At 40.3% G+C, this 19847-nt stretch overlaps 1 protein-coding gene across 3 annotated transcripts in view; it reads right to left on the bottom strand.

Annotated features, from left to right (window-relative positions):
* slc4a8 (solute carrier family 4 member 8) overlaps positions 1–19847 on the bottom strand; it is a 31015-nt gene that overhangs the window by 8767 nt on the left and 2401 nt on the right. For all 3 annotated transcript variants that reach the window (XM_039798257.1, XM_039798259.1, XM_039798258.1), the window contains exons 2-6: positions 7787–7868; positions 6505–6657; positions 5427–5562; positions 4112–4272; positions 161–337 (exon numbers count right to left, since the gene is read on the bottom strand). In XM_039798257.1, the coding sequence (XP_039654191.1) occupies positions 161–337; positions 4112–4272; positions 5427–5562; positions 6505–6657; positions 7787–7868 (709 nt within the window). The remainder of the gene's footprint in view (positions 1–160; positions 338–4111; positions 4273–5426; positions 5563–6504; positions 6658–7786; positions 7869–19847) is intronic.

The raw sequence follows: 19847 nt of genomic DNA, 5'->3' as shown, positions 1-19847 counted from the left end.
TCATATTTCTAAGACTACACTAATTCTGATGTGCAAAAGCAATTATAATTTAAATCCATAAGAGTAGATTTCTTCATTTGATTCATACCAAGAAATTGAAATGATCAGTGATAACTAAATGTAATATGTGTGTGCATATGATGTACAGTGTGAAACCCACCTGTCAGATGGAGATCTGACTGTTTGCGGGTTCCCTCAGCGATGGAGCGCACCATGGGCATCAGGTTCTTCTTCTTCTCGTTCTGGTGGTGGTGTCTCTTCAGCAGAGCCTCGCGCACCTTCACTCTCACAGTGTCGTCCAGCTCATTGGACGCCTCCTGGTGGTCCAGCACCATGTCTGCAACAGACGGACAAAGAAATCAGACTTTGGACTTTTTCCAATCAATGGCATCAGACAGCTTTTATTTGTACAGTATGCATTTATTTGTACTATTTCGACCAGAACTGTAACCCATTTATAATCAATAAGCTCTACACACAAAATAATACTAATAGACCTTTCCATCCAAACGTGGTTAGCGCTGCACTTGCCGCTGGGTTCAGCACATATCTACAGCGTGCTGCGCCCAAAGTTGAACCAGGTTGCCGCTGGGTCGAGCAAAGTGCAAAACGCAACCCATTGGAAACAATGGGTTTCAGAGCGCAGCGCTGACGTTGCCGCCTTCAGTCTTAAAGGCCCTTTATGATCCAACTATAGAGCCTTTATTGAACTATGAAAAATTAGCTTTTTCCTTTAATTTCTGTAGTTAAAATGTAACAATCTGTCAACATGTAAAGCCATATTGCTGAGCAGAAAGTGTGTGTGTTGGAAGTGGTCGGTCAATACATTGTCCAACGTATCAGGTCATGAGGGACTACAGAGAATAATCCCCATCTCTTTATCTCTCTCACCCCTTCTGCTCTCCTCCCTCTCCCAGTCTTTTCTTTTTCATACTGACTTGCTGAGTCAGTACTGGATCTTTCCTTCCTTTCCTTCCCTCCTCTACAGTCAATCAAAGTGTCTGCCTGACACACACACACACACACACACACACACACACACACACACACACACACACACACACACACACACACACACACACACACACCGTGAACACTGCAGTGCCTGCATTCATTCCGAGCACACTTCAAGGACAGCACTAATGTGTTGAGCTCAGCTCAGTATAATCAGCCATGTTACAGTAATAAGGACAGTGACAACTGAACCGCCTGAAATGAAATCAAAACCACCAAATGGTACACCTAACGTAGCCTCCAGCCACACTTCATAGACTTGAGATATACGTAGCTTCTAATTTACAGTTTTTTTCGATTGCTAAACGACAGTGGGCACAACTGGAGTCACATGTGCAAAACTCTAACTACAGTCTGCACAGCAGCAGTTCATGTGGACCAAACTCTAGTTCATTTTTCATTGCTTGAACAGAGTTTTCAAAACTCTACACACTTATCCCATGACTTTAACCACAACGTGCACAACACTGTAGATTTACAGCACTTTGTTCAAATGCTAACACACTGCTGTCAAAACTGTAAACCACACATTCAGAACAGAATAGATTTCAGTCTGGCGCCTATCAAACACTGCTGATTGCAATTTTAGCTGAAAGCCTAAGCAGGTGTCTTGTTTTAGACTAGTTAGTGAACATATATGGTATTTATACAGAGAAAGCTCAGAAAGTCTTTTTTTGTATACAAACACCAAATAAGAATGAAACAATTCTACACTGTACTGTTTGAGAGAAACGAGTAAAAGAGCAAAGATACCAACATGTCCAGGGAAGATGTCTCAGGTTATGTACACAGCTATAAAAAAAAGTGAAAAACACTATATCTTTACAATAGTAAAACTGTGTTCTTACTGTTTTTCAGAAAGTAATGGAGGTGAAAGCAATAGAAACACCACATTCATTAGTATTTAGAGATGATGCAGACATCCAATGTGATGAAGAAAACTTACCACATGATGCTGGAGAGAGGCAGGATTAGTCACACTATTCGTTGGTACTGTTACATATGTACCTTTAGTTTTTTTCCCCCAGTAATTCCATAAATTACTAGAGACAAAATACTTTATTGAAGAAAACTGCTGATTTTCATTCCTTCTTGTTTACCTTATGTAAAAATTGGTATGCTATACAATCTATATTTTTTCCTTAAATAAACTGTTGAGTAGTGTCAAGTCACTCAAATTGTTCAAACTGTAAAGATGAGAAAGTTTGTAATTTCTGTATTGGTGTTTGATGCTAGTGTTTTTACCCTCAGTGTGTTCTGAGTGACAGTGTGTGTTTTCTCAGTGAGGCCTGTGCATACTGTTTGAGACGTGTGTTAAGAGTTGTGTTGCTTTAAATGAGTTTTGCAGCTGATGTGAACTGTTTAGCTCAGGTGACTGTAGGTAGTGCAGACTGTAGTTTGAGTTTTGCACATGTGACTCCAGTTGTGCCCACTGTCGTTTAGCAATCGAAAAAAACTGTAAGACTACAGCAACAGCAACTCCTCTGGTGTATCACTTAACAGGTGACCATCAGTTATTCATATGAGACATACATTCAATAATATCTGTCAAGAACCAGTGTATAGATTAGAATATGCAATTTATGCAACATCAAGCTTTTTCTATTACATTGTCTTTGTAAAAAATCTTAGCTACTGTTTGGAGTCCAGGTGCTGCTGGCAGGAGTCATGTGGAGAAGAGAGGGACTTAAGAAGAGCAGTGGAAATCTGGAGAAGAGGAATGATTGCAGGCAACAAGGTCATTCAGGGTGTAAACCTCTCACAATGAGGAAGACTTACAGTGTGTGTGTGTTAGAGGATGGATATCCGGTTCTTCGGTGTGTTGCAGACGGGCCGGGCCTGGTTCGGACAGATATTTAGAAATGATGTTCGGGTCGACCTCGGTCACATCACCGCGATAAGGCATTGAACATTTAAAATTTCAAACAGCTTATTATGTAGGTGCGCGCCTGTGGTAACGTGCGCTTGTTGCCCCGTGTGCGCTGATGCGCTCATCTGTTGACATTTGCAAATACCTTCCTTCAGTTGCTTAATAAAAGCTTTCCACACAAACAAACGTAGATGTGTCATTAGTATGAGAAAAAAAGGAGAGTTTAACTGTGTCGGGCTCGGGTCGGTCTCAGACATTTATATTATATATATATATATATTTTTATATCTTAAAGCCTGTCGGGCTCGGGCTGGGTTCAGTTACGGCTCTGTCGCACTCTAGTGTGTGTGTGTGTGTGTGTGTGTGTGTGTTTTTTATTTTAAATTTTTATTTTTATGAGATGAATATCATTTTGATGACCTATTTTTTGTGAAGTGACCTTGGGTGTCATGAAAGGCGCTTTAAATAAAATGTATTATTATTTGTACTGTATATAAAAATCATCTATTTATCTGTCAGGTTTAGAAATGTGGTAATTTTCTTACTCATTGGACGTAAATGGGCAGTGCTTATCCAATCGTGTGCTTGCATGCAAATTACAGGTGCGACGTATTTGCGTACTTGTATGCTTGATCTGTGGCAGCAGCTTTAGGTAATTGTAGATGAAATGCAAATCAGGTTCAACAGAAGTTCAGCTGCAATATTCCAGGAAAACAACCTCAGAGCAACCGTACAGTTTGTTCAGCTTAATTGCACAAACTGATGCTTCACAGCAGCTGGTACAGGGTTGCATCATGTAATGACACTGGACAGTGCTTGTGTATGTTTACATCTCTATGATTGACAACTTGTGTGTCTGTTTATGTGTGTCTGCATCCAGCACGATGATAATGGTCCTCGCAGGCCTGTACTGCATGTGTGTCTCATCTCTTATAAGGATAAATTGATTTGTAGCAGCCATCCAGCGAGCATCTTGACTGAGATATGGAGTCTTTTTTATATCAATAAATGTAATATGTACTCGACAGGAGCAAGAAGTGACTTTAGAGAGCAGGAAAGAGAAAGACAGGAAAACAAATTGTGCAATCATACATCCATTTGAAGAACCATCACCTGTCACTAACACCAATGACAAAAACTGATGTCTTACAATTGTTCAGACAGACCTCTTCTTTTTCACTCGGAATAGATAGCACTCTGGTACTGAGATATTAATATATGTCTCACCTGCAATCTCTTCGATGCTGTCAGCGTGCATGTCAAGCAACACACTGCCATTGATGATGCAACTGCGGAGCTCAAACAGGCTGTGGAGGGAGAGAGTAGCGACATAGGGCTTGCTCCACCTCTCCCCGCCATCCTCCACGTCTTCCTCAAACTTCAGCCACCTGTAAGGCAAAACAGGCGAGACGTTTGCAAGTAGAAGTAAATGCGAAGTGTTGTTACTTTTATCTTTTAAGTTCTATTTATCAAATTTCGTTACAACTTAAAAATGCTCTTAAATTCAGGAAAGTTCATGAGGTTTCTTAAGTCAGTTGAGAGTAGATCCCAGGTGATGGCAGTACAAAGACACAATACACATATTTTGAGACGTCTGGATTGATTGTATAAAATATCACTGGTCATGATGAAGGCTATCTAAAGCAATATATATCATTCAGGAGCGAGGTAGATTTATCATATTTTTTGCAATTCATTTGAACATTTCAAAACACAATTTTTTGCCAGCAACAAGAATAACGCTGACATTGATTTTGTTTGCTTTTCTTTTTGTTTCGATTTCAGCCATTTTTTTCTATTATTCAATCCCTATTTATCAATTGTTATTTTATATTAGAAATATATAAGATATATTAAATGCTAGTGAGGATTCTAAGGATTTAACATAAACAAAATGAACTTTTTGAAAATAATTTAAATTAGGTTTTTGCAGACACATCACTGAGTAAATCAAAGGATAAAAAAAGAATTAAAAATATGGCAGATGTAGCATTAAATCATTGCCTCTGACTGGCTATTCCTACATGGTTAATCATGTGTTGTTCTTAAAATGTTACTAATCCTACGCTTTGCTGTAAGTAGGAGTGAGTTGCTTGATTGATGTGTGTTAAGAACCTGATACTCCCATGATGGGCCTTCAGAGCAAAGTTTAATACTTAGAGCTTTGATCAATACAGGCCCAGATCAACTCAGTGCAGACAGGAAGAAAGGAGCATTAGAGCTTAAAAAGAAAGATGTTTTTCTTTCCTCCCAGGAAAAATGCTGTTGACATAAATATTAACCACACAATATGAGAGAAAGGTTTGACATTAGCATGTGAAACTGAGCTTTGGCATTTGACCAGAATGAATTAGATCACAGCAGTGTTTTTTTTGTCACTCCTCTCCTTGGAGCTTTGAGCAAACTGACCAAAATATTATCCACTGAGCTTTAAATGTAACTACACGTCTCTCTTCGTAACAATACAGCTGTAGAGCTGCTGGGCTGTCAGAAGAGTTATTGCCAAGCATTGTTGCCAACAGCTCCCAGAGGAGATCCTGACCTGGCTGTTTCCTTCCACTCAGCATCCTTGCCATCCCTCACACAGATCTCATCCAGCTCAGTGAACAGCTCGTGGGCCACATGTTCAGCATCCTCCTCTGTGCCCAGAATGAACTGGACCCGCTGGGACGGCGTGTCTGAGGAAGCAAGAGGATGCGAGGGAGCAAAAAGAGGTGAAATGTGGTTCTCAAAACATTGGTTACTTTGTCATTACATGTATTTAAAAATGACTACTGGGTCCACACACACACACACACACACACACACACACACACAACACACACACAACACACACACACAGAAATATACCAAAGCACATGCACACACACATGCAACATGCTGACTAGTTCCTGCTCTTTTTTAGCCTGGGGTGCTGTATGTGTGTGCCCACACTATTGCTAGGCTTTGTAACTACTTCCTCTCTGGGAGGTGGATGTGCAAGTAGGCCATGCATGCATGTTCTACACTGAATCATCTATTTTGTCATCTCTCTCTGACTGATAAATGACTGGATGAGCCAAAAGAAATACTGGATCAGCATAGCCTAAAGGATGTTTTATGGTTCTGCGGAGGCTCCACGCAGAGCTTTCGCCGTAGCCTATGTAAGTGGCCTGATGTTTTATACTTGTGCGCTGGTGTGTGCGTCAAGCCGGCATGTGTGTGTGTGTGTGTGTGTGGGGAGTGTGTGGTAAAGCGAGGGAGAAGTAAGAGAGTGACGGTGTTTAGCTTTGGAGCGAGTACCGACTCTAGAGTCATAGTGAGAGAAACAAAGTGTCTCCCCTGTGCTTTCTGACCACGGTGAGAAATCTTTAGCAGGAAAAGTTCCTCTCCTTGATTTCATGTTGTTTATGGAGAAGGAGAACCAGGAAATGAGTCGGGGGAAATGCAACGCTTCCAAGCCATGGCCGAACGACGTGCGTCGTTGCCACGTGTAGTTACATTTTTCGAGAGGTGCACGTCAGGCTACGGCGTAGGGTCCGGTGTAGGTTTGTGTCTTCACGTACCTACATGTGTAGCAACAGCGTAGATTTTACGCAGAAGTATAAATCAGCCTTAAGAAGAGGTTTGGTGTGTGTTACCATGACTGGAGGTGGCCGTCTCACTATCCTCGCTCTGTTGCGTTGCGATGCTTCCTGCCCTTCTGTCTCTCTTGCGGTGCCGAGAGCCGTGGGCCTTGTGGTGACGATGGCTCTGCCTGGGCATCCGAACCCCCACAAACAGAGTCCTGTGGCCTGGCGTAGAGGCAAGACGCATACTTAGTATCAGTATTTACTTCAAAATAAATATGTAGACATTTGAGTTATTTAAGTGCAACTAAAGTTTATTTAGTATAAATACTGCTCAACAGAGCATTGAAAAAAACATAAAACACCATCATGGAGATATTAATGGCCATAAAGATTCTGGGGAGTTCAGTAATTGCAAATTCAGGGGAGGACAAAATAAAAAAGGAATGTATTATGAATAAAGCGATCTGTTATCTTTAGATAAGCTTGAGGCTTTCCTGAACTGTGTATATGTACATATACTTAAAGAAGTCTCACAATGAACCTCTTAGCAAGTTATCTGATGAAGGTTGCGACTTAGGCATCATGCCTGTCATGTAGTTATGTTTACCTCCTGTTAATTCGACGACATTGTGACTGCAGCTTGTCCAATTTACTTTCAAAGACATTTGTCTGATTATCAGACCTCTTTTAAAGCTGATACATGCTGTAGAACTCATTGGGAATTTGTTTACACCCAGCCTACATGACTCTCCTGTCGTTGGGTTGTGGTGTTTGTGTAATCTTGTCCACGTATAAATATAAGTGTATTATAAATACATTCATAAGTAGGCCTACATTTATTTCAGGCTTTCTGATAAGATAATATAAAATCCTAATTGGATGAGGCTAAAACTGGCATATTTCTGTATTCCAGCTTGAACGACCGCTAAAGGGGAAAGCAGAGTTGATTAAGGTCTCTCCGCTCAGTAGGTTAAAGTGGCTGAAAGTAAAAGAGGGTTAGGTGTTGGGCCAAAACTCCACAGGGAGAATCAGCCTTCTGTCCACACTGCTCTCAATCTGAGCTAATTATCATCAGTGCATTCAGTGTTCAATGCAACCTGTTGTGATAACAAGAGACTGAATGGCAAAAATACTTAGGGGCAAGAACAAAAATACTTCACTGCAGGGCACAAAGGAGGTCTGCATTGGTTTCAATCTAACACTGCCTTGAAAGAAGAAAAATGTAAAACTATTTATTTTTGAACCGTGTGCAGACCTGATTTTGTTGAAAGAAATCATTCGTCATTAATAATAATAATTATTATTATAAACCAGTTTGTTACTTAGTTTTCCACCTGCACATGTTACTCACCTTCTAGTTCCTCCTTTTCATAATGGATGTTCAGTACTGAGCTGGTCCCTCCCTGGTCTACCACCACCTCCTCATCTGGCCTCTGATGGACACACACACAAGGACACACAAATCACATGTAATTATAATGTTGCTGTTCTTTTTAGTGATATTCAGTGCAGATGAAGTTTTTTTTTTACAATGCCCTTTGTCTCCATTGGCCATATTGTTTTCATGGAAAAGTTTAACTTTGTAGAACACCTTCAGCCCTTCAAGATCAGTCTGTCAAAGGAAACCTGAAAGGGTCATTATGTTCAGAAGTGTCATGTTAAAGACAAACTTCTTACAATGTAACAGAGCCACTAATTGGCCAAACCAGCAACAGCTTCTCTTTTTTTTTTTTGCATCAAATTCCAGACAGTCTATTCTCAGACCGTCTAGCACAGACGCACAGAGAAGGACAGGCAGGCATGCACACACATCGATAATACACACACACACACACACACACACACACACACACACACACACACACACACACACACACACACACACACACACACACACACACACACACACACACACACACACACACACACGTTAGAGGTAAACAGAGATTGTGTCAATTGGAGAATGTGCTAGGCTCTACTGTCGAGGGGAATCAAATCAAATCAAATTAGCAGATATTCACATCTATCAGGGTTGCTGCTGTGGGCAGAGTGCTGCAGGATGTTGCTGATTTACTTTCCCAGTAAAGAGGCGTTCTCAGAAACAGTGCTGCAGTGTTGTAGTCACTCTTGCAAAAACTAGACACTAATTTATAAAAAACATATTTTGTTACCATATGAAACTCAATTCTGTTTGAACCAGTTACACACTGCTGTTTCTAACCTAAAATACTTCTAGCAATTCTACTTCTAAGTGATTAGAGTACTGTAAATGAAGTACACAGAGAAAGTGCAAATATACAATAAATTCACCAAACACTACACAAGACCAATGCTGCAGAATGAGGAAAATATAATGTATTTCTCTCCATATACCCAAATCAGTCAACATGTCAACATGGAGAATCCCAACAAAACATGTCCCAGTTTTCATGCTACTACAGTAGTGTGCATAACACTGTTAGTTCAGCAAACAACAGACAAACATAATATACTGTATACAGTACAGGTTAAAATTATAGTAAAAACAAAACAACAACAACAAACAAAAAGAAAGATCTGAAAAAAAACTGAAAATACAGTACAGAAAATACTAGACTTACCTGCTGCATTTTTATAGTGCTTAAACCTGATTACAATTAGGCAATCATGTGGTTGCGCACCTAATGGCTGTGTTTCCAAGGTGATATCATGACTTTGCGTAAACATACATGCCACTTTCTAAAACTAGGTGGCGCTTGTTATCTGTACGCTTTATGAGCTATCCGCGTGTATGTCTGCGCAGAAGAACGGGACGTTGCATTTGGAGCTACCCGCGTGTATGTTTACGCCATGTACGTCTACGCCAGAACGGGACGTTGCATTTGGAGCTCCGGTTGGGTTTAGGAAAAGAAGAACGGGGTTGGCTTTAGGAAAAGAAGAAAGCAACAGAAACGTGACACGAGGGACACAAAGGAAACGTGACATGTGGCACACGATCCCCGGTCTCCTGGGTGAAAGTCCTGTGTTTGACCCATCAACCACTCCGACCTACCTCCCTACGCACATTTTCACCCTTTCATACTACTCGCTACGGCTTAAATTCACACGCAATCGCAAAGTAATGTAATTCAATGGAGGCCAAACGGCGTTGATAACACGCCAATAATGGCATACAAATTGGCGTGTCATACATGCGACACTTCATGAGATCAGTCTGGTGTTTCACAGATTGGCTCATAGGTGTGGTAATTTGACAGTCAGTGTTTTGGAATTGCCAGGAACTGACATCATGATATACTTCTGTGTCTAATGCATACAAGCGTGTTTAGTGTTTTGCAAATCACTGTGTGTATTGTATTGCAAAAAGTGTGAGGCTAGCATTGTGCTTACAGTGATGCACATTTGGGCCAATGTTTTGCTCCTTGAGTGTAAGGTTTTGATAACTGTGTAATACTTTTGATTTCAGTGTGTAAGCAATCGGCAAAAACTGTAATCCTCCGTGTCTTCCTTGGCTACTAGTAACTGCGTGGAGGAGGGGTGGGGGCTGTGCGCGATCATGTGAGACTTGTATCATGTAGACGCGCCGACAATTTTGTTGTCATTACTTAGAATTCCTCATGGGGGTGACAGAAACTACACACTATAGCTTTAATGCATAAATCAGACGATACACAGGCAATTTAGCAATATCCCTGCAGTTGTGGTCTTGACCGGTCTTGAAATAAAATCCTGAGTCGTCTTCATCCGAGACCGAGACAAGGCCGAGTACAAATGTGGTCGATTCCGAGACGAGACAGAGACCTTCAAAAAGTGGTCTTGAGGCCAAGACCGGTCTCGAGTACCACAACACTGCAGTGCTGTTTGCTCAAGTGCAGTGGCGAGTGCTGTCCGTGGTCATCCTATGATAAAACATTTTAAAATATCTTCACACCCACTCTTAGAAAATGATCAACACTGCAGTGTTGAACTCCATGAAAAAAAGGAATCAATTTGGAAATGATATATTTATGATGATTAAACGAATAGATACAGAGAAATGTCACGGAAGAGTAGTACATAAGATAGTTACTGTTCCACAATGAAGCTCAGAATTAGCTCACAGCACAGTGTGTGTGTGTGTGTGTGTGTGTGTGTGTGTGTGTGTGTGTGTGTGTGTGTGTTTGGGTGTTCAACGATGGATGTGTGAATCATGACAGCCCTATTCAATAAGTCGCCCTTTCGGGGTAATAACTGAGGGGCAAACACTAAAGATCTACAGTCTATTAGTCTACCGTATTATATAAAGTATAAACATATCTTGGTCTGTCAGAGCAGCATGTAAGAGCAGCATCCTCATTTAATCTGGCTTATGAGAAATATAAAACCATATGTCCTGTGAGAGTGATTGGTCCCTTTATTTAAACTTCCCAGGACATGAAACTACATTGCACTACCCTGTGCATATATAACTGTGTGTATTGCTATTAAGTGTGTGTATGGAGCAAGATCAAGCATTGAGTTCTCCTGATAAAACACCACTCACAGTTTATTGACAAAAAAACACTTTAGAATTTTGCTGGTTTCCGCCTACAGTTATGAAATGTGATAGATGGGGATGGTGCTGTGTGCGTGAGTGTATCCGTATTATCTCTATTTCAGACTGTATTTCTTTTTTACAAGCACAACTAAGCTAGTTTTTTGTCTCATTTCTTCAGCCTCTCATATGCTGCTAAAAATTGAACAGCTAATATTTACACAAAATTGTGAAAAAGAAAAGAATTAACATGCAGATAGATGTCTTACCTTATTAGAAGCAAAAAACTCAGATCCAAAAAGCTTTCAGTGATGCTTTTTTTAACCAACTGCTCTAATATCTGTGCAGACGGCCACTTATAAGTCACACAACAGTATAAAACAGCTTTGGGATCACAAGACATCCACTTAATTGACAGGTGTGGGTGGCCTGGTGCTGCCTTCTGGCCTCCTTTCACACCCTGTCCACCATATCAGTGCTGTGGGATTTCTTTCTATTTCCATGACTGAGCACTTCTTTATCCCAAAAATAAGGCCACTTAATAAGGAAGTCATGCTTGGGCAAAACACCAAATGTGACTCATGGTTTTCTAATTATTTTTATGCAAGGGATGGAAGAGGAAAGGGCTGTTAAATGTGTATTTACATGTTCCTGTCAAAGTGTCCGTAAGCAAGGCACTAAACAGCACTTGGTTTAGAGGAGATGCTTGTTCACTCACAGTAGCTACAATAGAGCTTGTACTGAGCACTGGGATGCTAGAAGTAAAAATATAAATAACACTATAAAACATAAACCTGTCTGCATCTTTGTAAATAAGCATGATCATCCATTCAGCCTGTCTGGTTAAAATACTTTTGAGTAAAGTTAGATGACACCATATATTTCTTTCTTTAAAAAAGATATTGACTATGACAAAGTCCACTGTATGTGCCTACATGCTCCGTGTGGAATAATTATTTATAATTTTTAAAATAATTGTTTTTGCCACTTGGAAGCAAAGTTGTGAACATTGACACGATATCATCACCTTTTAAGTTGCCATGGTAAGCGTGTTAGCAAACAGTTGCGCATTTCCACATCCAGCAGTTACGGAGCAACATTAGCATTCATTTGGAGTCATGTTTGTTTTTCACCTGAATGAATGTAAGTCCAATATTTACTCTCTGATTTTGGTCTCCACCAACTCCTGAGGGAAATATCTTTCTCTTTAGCTGCTGAATGCTTCACTATGTTCACCAGCTAGCTAAACAGCTGCCTGCTGCCGCAGTAAAGAGTGAAACAAAACAGTGAAGTTGCTATAAACAGTTGTGTGCACAGGATTGTTTTTCTTTAAAGTGGCTATAATCAATATTTTTAGAAAAAAATAACAATGTGAGAGAAACTCGTAGTAAGTCGAGTCAGCTGATCATTCTGTGCAGGTTCATCACTACGAGTTCCTCTCACATTGTCTCTCTCTGTCTCTCCCTACTCTTACATGACACACACACACACACACACACACACACACACACACACACACACACACACACACACACACACACACACACACACACACACACATACACACACACACACACACAGTGTTATCAGTCAGTGCAGCTGTGGCTGGTGAATTAGGGCTGTGTGGGTTTGGGCTCAGGCTGGAGGCAGTCGGCTCCATTAGGACTAGAGCTTTACCAAACATATAGACACACAACAAGAATGAATGGATGAGAGAGTGAGAGAGACTCTAAAAACTGTTTGTCCCAGAAAGGACGGTAGACCATTGGATCATTAATTTGGATCCATTTGGTACACACACACACACACACACACACACACACACACACACACACACACACACACACAAAAGGAGGACAATCATCTCAATAACGATAACTACTACTTTTCTGAGAACGACATGAGAGGAAAAAGAATATCTTTTTTTACTCTCCCCTGTGTCACATTAGTGTATGTGTTTCAGCTAATTAAAAGCTCACATGGTACCAAAGTTATCACTCAAAGCATGCATGTGTGCGTGATTTTCCACTGACAGGGCACATCATTTGTGTTTTGCTGCCTGTTTCTATCTCCTCGCAACCCTTTTTTCTCCACACTTGTCCTCTAGCTTCGGATCAGTCACAGTACTTGGGAGGGTTTATGACTCAAAAATAATTTTCCACACAGATTACTGCCACTGCACCACAGAGTCGGTCCACAGCTAGCGCCATAATGGCTGCCTGTCCTTGAGTTTCCGTCCTTCACAAGCATATCAGTGTGACCACCACACATGGGAAACACAGACTGGAGCTGCCTTGTGGCTGGATATGAGCAAAGAAGCACATGATAGTGCCTCTAATCATTAAATCTATGATCCGGGATGACTACTGCCAGTCATAGAGGAGAATAAATGTCGCCTGAGAGTTCAGGACTTTGCAGCGCAGGAAAGCCATTGAGGCTGTGTTGCTGCCAGTGAACAGCTCTTTTGAAAAGCTCCTCTGCAATTGTTACATTTAAAAAAAAAAAAATTCAAAACTTTTTTTGACAACAACTTCAAGCAAAATCAGAAGGTATTGTCAAAGTGCATTACAGTGAAACACATTGAACTAGTCATCGCCCTGAACAAATAGAGCAGCAATGATTTGCATCCCAGTCTCCGGACTGAAAGGGGCAATCAATGTGCTGTGCCAAAATGGTCTTTTACTCCATCAGGACTGTGAGGGAACTGTGAGAGGAGCTTCAGAGAAATGAGGCCTGCTGGTTTCTACAAAGAGGCTTGAAATTCAGAGTGATAACTGACAAGACACATCACAGACTCTGGCTAGTTTCTCATTAGAAAAAAGTAGTGCTGTCAAACGATTAAAATATTTAATCGCGATTAATCGCATTAATGTCATAGTTAACTCGCAATTAATCGCAAATTTGTATCTATTTTACATGTCCCTTGATTTCTTTTTGTCCCATTGTTTTTTTCTTATTTTAATGCTCTTATCAACATGATACGATACTTTTAAAACGGTGCCTGAACCGAAAGATATATATATTTAAAAAAGGAGCACCTTGTTCAATTGTATTTGTCTGTTCTGTATGTTCAAAAATATAAAACAATAAAAAGTTGATCTAAAAAAAAAGGAGCACAAAACGGTGAAAACAACCACTGGATGGGAAATGGGTATTTTACAATTACAGTGAATGCACCACGAGGCTGGCGAGGCGAGCAACATGACATCATGACTGTGTTTTTCAGACAACGGCAGCTACAGTCCGGTGTTGGACTGAAATCCGCGTTGCTATTCAGTCCGGTAGATAACGGTTGTTAAGGCACTGGTGCCGTATTAGCACCAGGTCTCGGACCCCATTCAAAACGGTGATTTTCGCGACTAGTTTGCAGGTATGTACTACTCTTTGGCCGGTGTGGTGTATTTGGTAGCGATGCTGTAATGCTATGTAGAGAGGAATCCGCTGACACTGTTTCTTGAATATAAAGGTTTATTTACATCAAAGGAATTCAGCATCAATTTACAAGCCCTGCAGAGCTGGGAGAGGACCTGTTTTCCCAATTCTCCAGTGGTCACTCTGGCTTTCTTTGTTTGAACATGGTATATATTCTATACTGTATGTAACATAGATGGGGGAGGAAACAATACTTTGACCAATGGCTAAAAGCCAACTGGCCTTGTCTCGGGGCCCCACTGATAACGCATGCCAGATGTTTCCAGAGAGGTGTCTTCTGAAAGTAGAGTAAAGTTCATACGAGGTCTCCTGTCGAATCTTAGATACCAGTCATAAATGTTCAGATAAAGCTCAAATACATGTTATATAGAGTGATTAGATAAAATAGGATGAAAATACACCTCATATTTTCCCCCTTCGAGACTAATTAAGTCTCGAAACAAAAAGAGTAAGATTGGTACAAAATAACACTTTCCATTACATCATGTTTCTTGTAGTATAACCTTAGCAATAACACAAGTTTTCATAGAGTGTGAACAATGTCAGGAAATGTAAACAAACATTTTATGGAGTGTAAGAGCGAAAAAACGGTCTGGCAGCTTTCTTTCCAAATATCCATCAATCAATCTAGACAGGAAAATTCTCTCACGGCCCCTCTGCCCCAGGCGACCACCTTCAGTACTCCAGATCAATTAGAAATCTTTTTATCAATCCATGTAATGTCTTGGTGTACTCAAATACATATGACAGCCTCAGAAATCAAAATAAAATCAAAACAATGTCCCAATTCAGACTGATCAAATCATCGGATCTGTAAAAGGACCTCGCCTTACCTAGACCCCGCTGTCCCTAAGCGTCAAGAAAAACATAAAAACATCTGAGGTCTCCATGTGTATCCCACAACAAAACATTCATCAAACAATTTAATACAAAACGAATATAACACAAAGTATATATCCACTGCAGCTCCTTCGCAGTGTCGAACTTTCAGCGTAGTGTCGATGGAATCTGAACATTTCATCACTTTATCCTTGTTCAGAATCCTCCAGTCCATTTTTATTGTCCATATTCAAGTATTTACCCCAGCGGCTCGCAAGCAAGTGCAAACAAGTGTGTGCAGCGTGCATGTTGTTTTGTTTCTGGTCTAGCTAGATCCGGTGTGATGTTGTAGTTTTTCTAACGTTACTAGCTGTTGCAACAGCATGTGAAAAAACTACAAAGTTTGCTGGGCCAAAAAGAACGTTAATCTCGCGATAAACAAATTGACACCGTTAAAATGGGTTTGCGTTAACGCCGTTAATAACGCGTTAAACTGACAGCACTAGAAAAAAGCAATAATTATTCTTGTGTGAGCACATATTGTTGTATGAGCAAGTTTATCAAGGGAGTTTTTCACTCTGTATGAATGAAATAACCACATCAGCAGTGAGCGTTGCAAGACAGTGAATGGTAGATTCATAAAAGTGCAGCCATGATTCAGCAGCACAATGTGGGCTTCAGAGTCCTTAGAGGTGTCTGTCACTGCTGACTCAACTGACCGTTACGGTGATTTCTTTCCCTCTAACATAACACTCGTTGAACATTTCTCTTGAGACAACGTCCGTTACTACTTGATTGCGTTTCTGTCCATGCCACCACCACCCAGCCCCCTGTCTTTGGAAGCAGACCCCTCTCTCCTCCCTTCCCAGAAGCACCCTGAACTGACAGCAGGGACACAGATCCTGACTCAAACAATTGGGCCTGTCACTTCCAGACCAGGCTTTGTGTCTGAATTCAGCCAGGGTTGGCGCTCAGTGCCAAAGCCGCAGGCTACAGCGTCCCCTTCATCACCATCACTAATCTGCTCTAGAGACACATGTGACAGTGTTTCACATTTAGAGAAGGGGTTAACATGAATGAATGGATGACAGGAAGAGCTAATGGTAAAAAAAAAAAAAGTGAGAGGAGAGGAGAGGAGAGAGCTGCAGGAGAAAGGATGAAAGGGGCGGTTGTTTTGACTGCTTCAGCCCACGGATCGCATGAGTCACACACCTCTTTTCAATGCCACAAATCTGCCTCTCATCCCTCTCTAATTGTTTTCTTTACAGAAAGATTACTGCAACCTTAGTTGGTTGTGTGGGTGAATGACGGTAACATGCAGAATAAATAAAAAGGCATATTTTAGAGTTTCAATTGCAAAATCAAATTGAGACCATAAAGAGTTGAAAAATATCCTCAATCATAAACATTAAATGGACTTAATTCTTAAATGTATGTGAATGGATGATTCTTTGGTGATATAATAACTAAAAGTAGTCATGTGAAATGCAACTGGACCTGCTGTTTGAAGACTTTTTCCACTCACATCAGCGCTACTGAGTGGTGGGGAGTTTAAACCTGTACATCTTTCACTCTAATGAATGTGCTCTAACTTAATCCCATTAAATGGTGGCTTTGGGCAAATGGGCTGCATTAACGTAATAGTTTTCAAACATCATGTTGTGTATTGAGTACTTTTAAACATTCAACTGACAGATGGAAAACTGTGGAAACTGGAAGATTGATTACATTAAATTTACTTTTCCTTCAGAGATCTGTACAAAACTAGTGTTGCTTTTTAAAATAGGCATACCCAACCATTTATCAGATAGGCAACTATGAATCACTCTCACAAAATGGACTCCAAACTAATTAAAATGAAAGCTTTGGAGGGATGCCAAATAGCAACTGTAAAAAGACTGAAAAGGGGAATGGTGACTATCTTGTGTTGTGGGGGACAAATTTATAATGTGGAGTGTCATAAATTATTACAAAACTGGAACAAGAGTCAAAGTCTTACCGGGGTATCGGGGCTGGTAGTGACTAAACACTAGTATTTTGATGGTGTCTCTCAGATGTACAACAATGAAAACAAAACATGTAATGACCCTCACATCTGTCATTCTGTGCTCTTCACACTGGCTCAGTTCTAGTACAGTATTGTTGTCTCCTTGCTTGGTTTTGTAGTTTGTTCTACTTATTGATTTCCAAGCATCTCAGTATGGTTATAACAACACTGAAGAAGTCATCTTCTATGAATCCATTGCTCTGTGGTGCAGGTATACTTTATTTTTTATTTAGTTTTGCATCAATGGCACTGAAAAGTACTCAATGCAAACTCAACATGAAGAGGTTGATCTGCATGCAACTGTACACCTGCTCTAGAGAGAATACAGGGTCAGTCAGATAATGACATTGTGAGGGGTCTGGCTCATTTAACAGTGAATATTAATAATCAGTGAACAGTATCCAACATTTATATTGACTGTCACATTGACAGTTAAGAAGCAGCAGTATGGCATTAGATTTGCATAAACATTACTTTTCTTGGGTTTGCTTTAAATACTTGCTTCTCTTTTACCTCTTCAGTAGCCTATGATGTACTGCTTTATTTGAGGGTGCACAAAAGGGATGGTAATGTAACGTGCAGGTAATCATTAAGTAATGAGGGATTACTTAGTAACTACTTAGTATGATGTATGCACAAAAAGACTAACTAATGATAATTAATGAGCCGTTACTAGTTTTGAGCCGCTCAGTGGCTAATTCATAGCTAATCAGGAACAACTCATGAAGAGAGTGGTCAGCATGTTGATTCACAGATATTCATAAACTAATCATTACCTAATGATTCATTAATATAGTATCTCACAATTTCTACTAAGTCAACATTAGCTGCTCTCGTCTTCTATTCAGAGTTATTCCCAAACTACTTATTAACGATTAATTAATAGCATAGGGGCACTTGTATCACCTGCAACAATAAGTACTGCTTAGAAATTAACAATACTATAACGCTGGGGTTAGGTAGGTGTCCTGCAATGATCCCCAGCTAACATATCAAAAGCACTACTTCTGCTAATATTTCACTCACTTTTATTAAAGCTACATTGTGTAAGAATTTCTCCCATCTAGCGGTGAAATTATATATGACAACCAACTGAATATTACTTTCTAGCCCCTCCCCATTCCGAGCGTGTTCTAACTCCTACGGTGGCCGAATTATTACAAGAAGTACGACTTTGTCCGTGAGTATTCCTTCCAGTGTAATAATAGTTTTATGTTATTTTGGTACCATTTCATTGCTAAAATCACCTATCAGGTTCCCAAACATATGCAAGCTACGTATCAGTGCTATCATTATTTTGTATATTGTACGAGATTGTAATGCAGTGTTTACAGCATAGGAGAGAAGCAACAGAGGTTTGTGTTTTTAATATATTTCTCTGAGCAGTATGAACAATGTCAACGAAACCGAAATTAGCTCTTAGTATCTCGTATATCGTTTACACGCAGCTGTTCTAGCTGTAGCTAGTCTGTGTTACAACTGCACATGACGTGAGTTGTCTGCCAGGGAAATTATGACATATATGATTATGTTTATGTTACAAGGTAGACAGTCCTTTTTCATCATTAACGCGAGGAAAAGTATCCTAGACGTCGTTCTAGCGTTATGCACAACCATACTATAGTTAGCCAAGCAACTATAAAAATTTGAATTTACACAAATAGGCAGAATTAAAACATAGTAGAAAAATAGTCTAAGAATAGAATAAAGTACAAATACAACAGATAAAATTATCAATAAATAAAAGACATAGGTTACCCAAAAGCTAGCCTGAGTCTTCACTTGTCCCTTAAAACAGTCCACATTCTCAGCAAACCTAATGCTGGTTGGTAGAGCATTCCAGAGTCTGGGTGCCATAGCGGCAAAGGCTATATCCCCACGTCTTCAGACGAGTGAGTGGCGTGGATAGCAGATTTTGGTTGATAGACCTGAGAGACTGGGAGAGGGTGTGTAGGTGAATTATATTGGCAAGATAAGCAGGGCCCTGACCATGTAGAGCCCTATAGGTTATGGTGAGAATTTTGAATTGGATCCTGTAGGTTACAGGAAGCCAGTGAAGGGAGCAGAGTAGAGGGGTGCTATGGGTGCCTATGTTTGATCTAGTAACCATTGAACACACCACTATTTCAACTGACATGCAGTAATGTTTGTATAGCTTCATTATAACTACCATGCTTGATCACAGTTTAAAGGACTGAATGTAGCCTACCACAACAGAGTCATGTCATCATGGTTTATAATAACATCCAGTCTGAGGCAACTCCATTACATGTTGTCGAGACTAGGCGCAATCCTCCATTTCCAACAGGCTTTTAAATCTGCTGGCAGTCGCAAGTAATCTTCTCCCCCTCCCTGGTACTGAGTGTAAAAGCGCGAAAGGCAGAGGGAGGTCCCTCTTTGGCTAATGTAGTTTAAAGATGGAGGTGCAACATGGCTGCCGCCATTCGAACTACTCGCTCATACGTATTCTGAATGATTCTGAATGGCAGATTCTACGCGTACGAGAATACTTTGATTAGTTGGTGGAAGTAATTACACATGAATGAGCACATATTTGTGACAGAACAAAGGTTTTTTTGCTAAGAATCAACTCCAAAAATTACACAATGGAGCTTTAAAGTG

Source organism: Perca fluviatilis, chromosome 4 (genome assembly GCF_010015445.1).
Source record: "Perca fluviatilis chromosome 4, GENO_Pfluv_1.0, whole genome shotgun sequence".
NCBI lineage: Eukaryota > Metazoa > Chordata > Actinopteri > Perciformes > Percidae > Perca > Perca fluviatilis.
The sequence above is the reverse complement of the archived record's forward strand: the minus strand, read 5'-3'. Positions and strand labels throughout refer to the sequence as shown.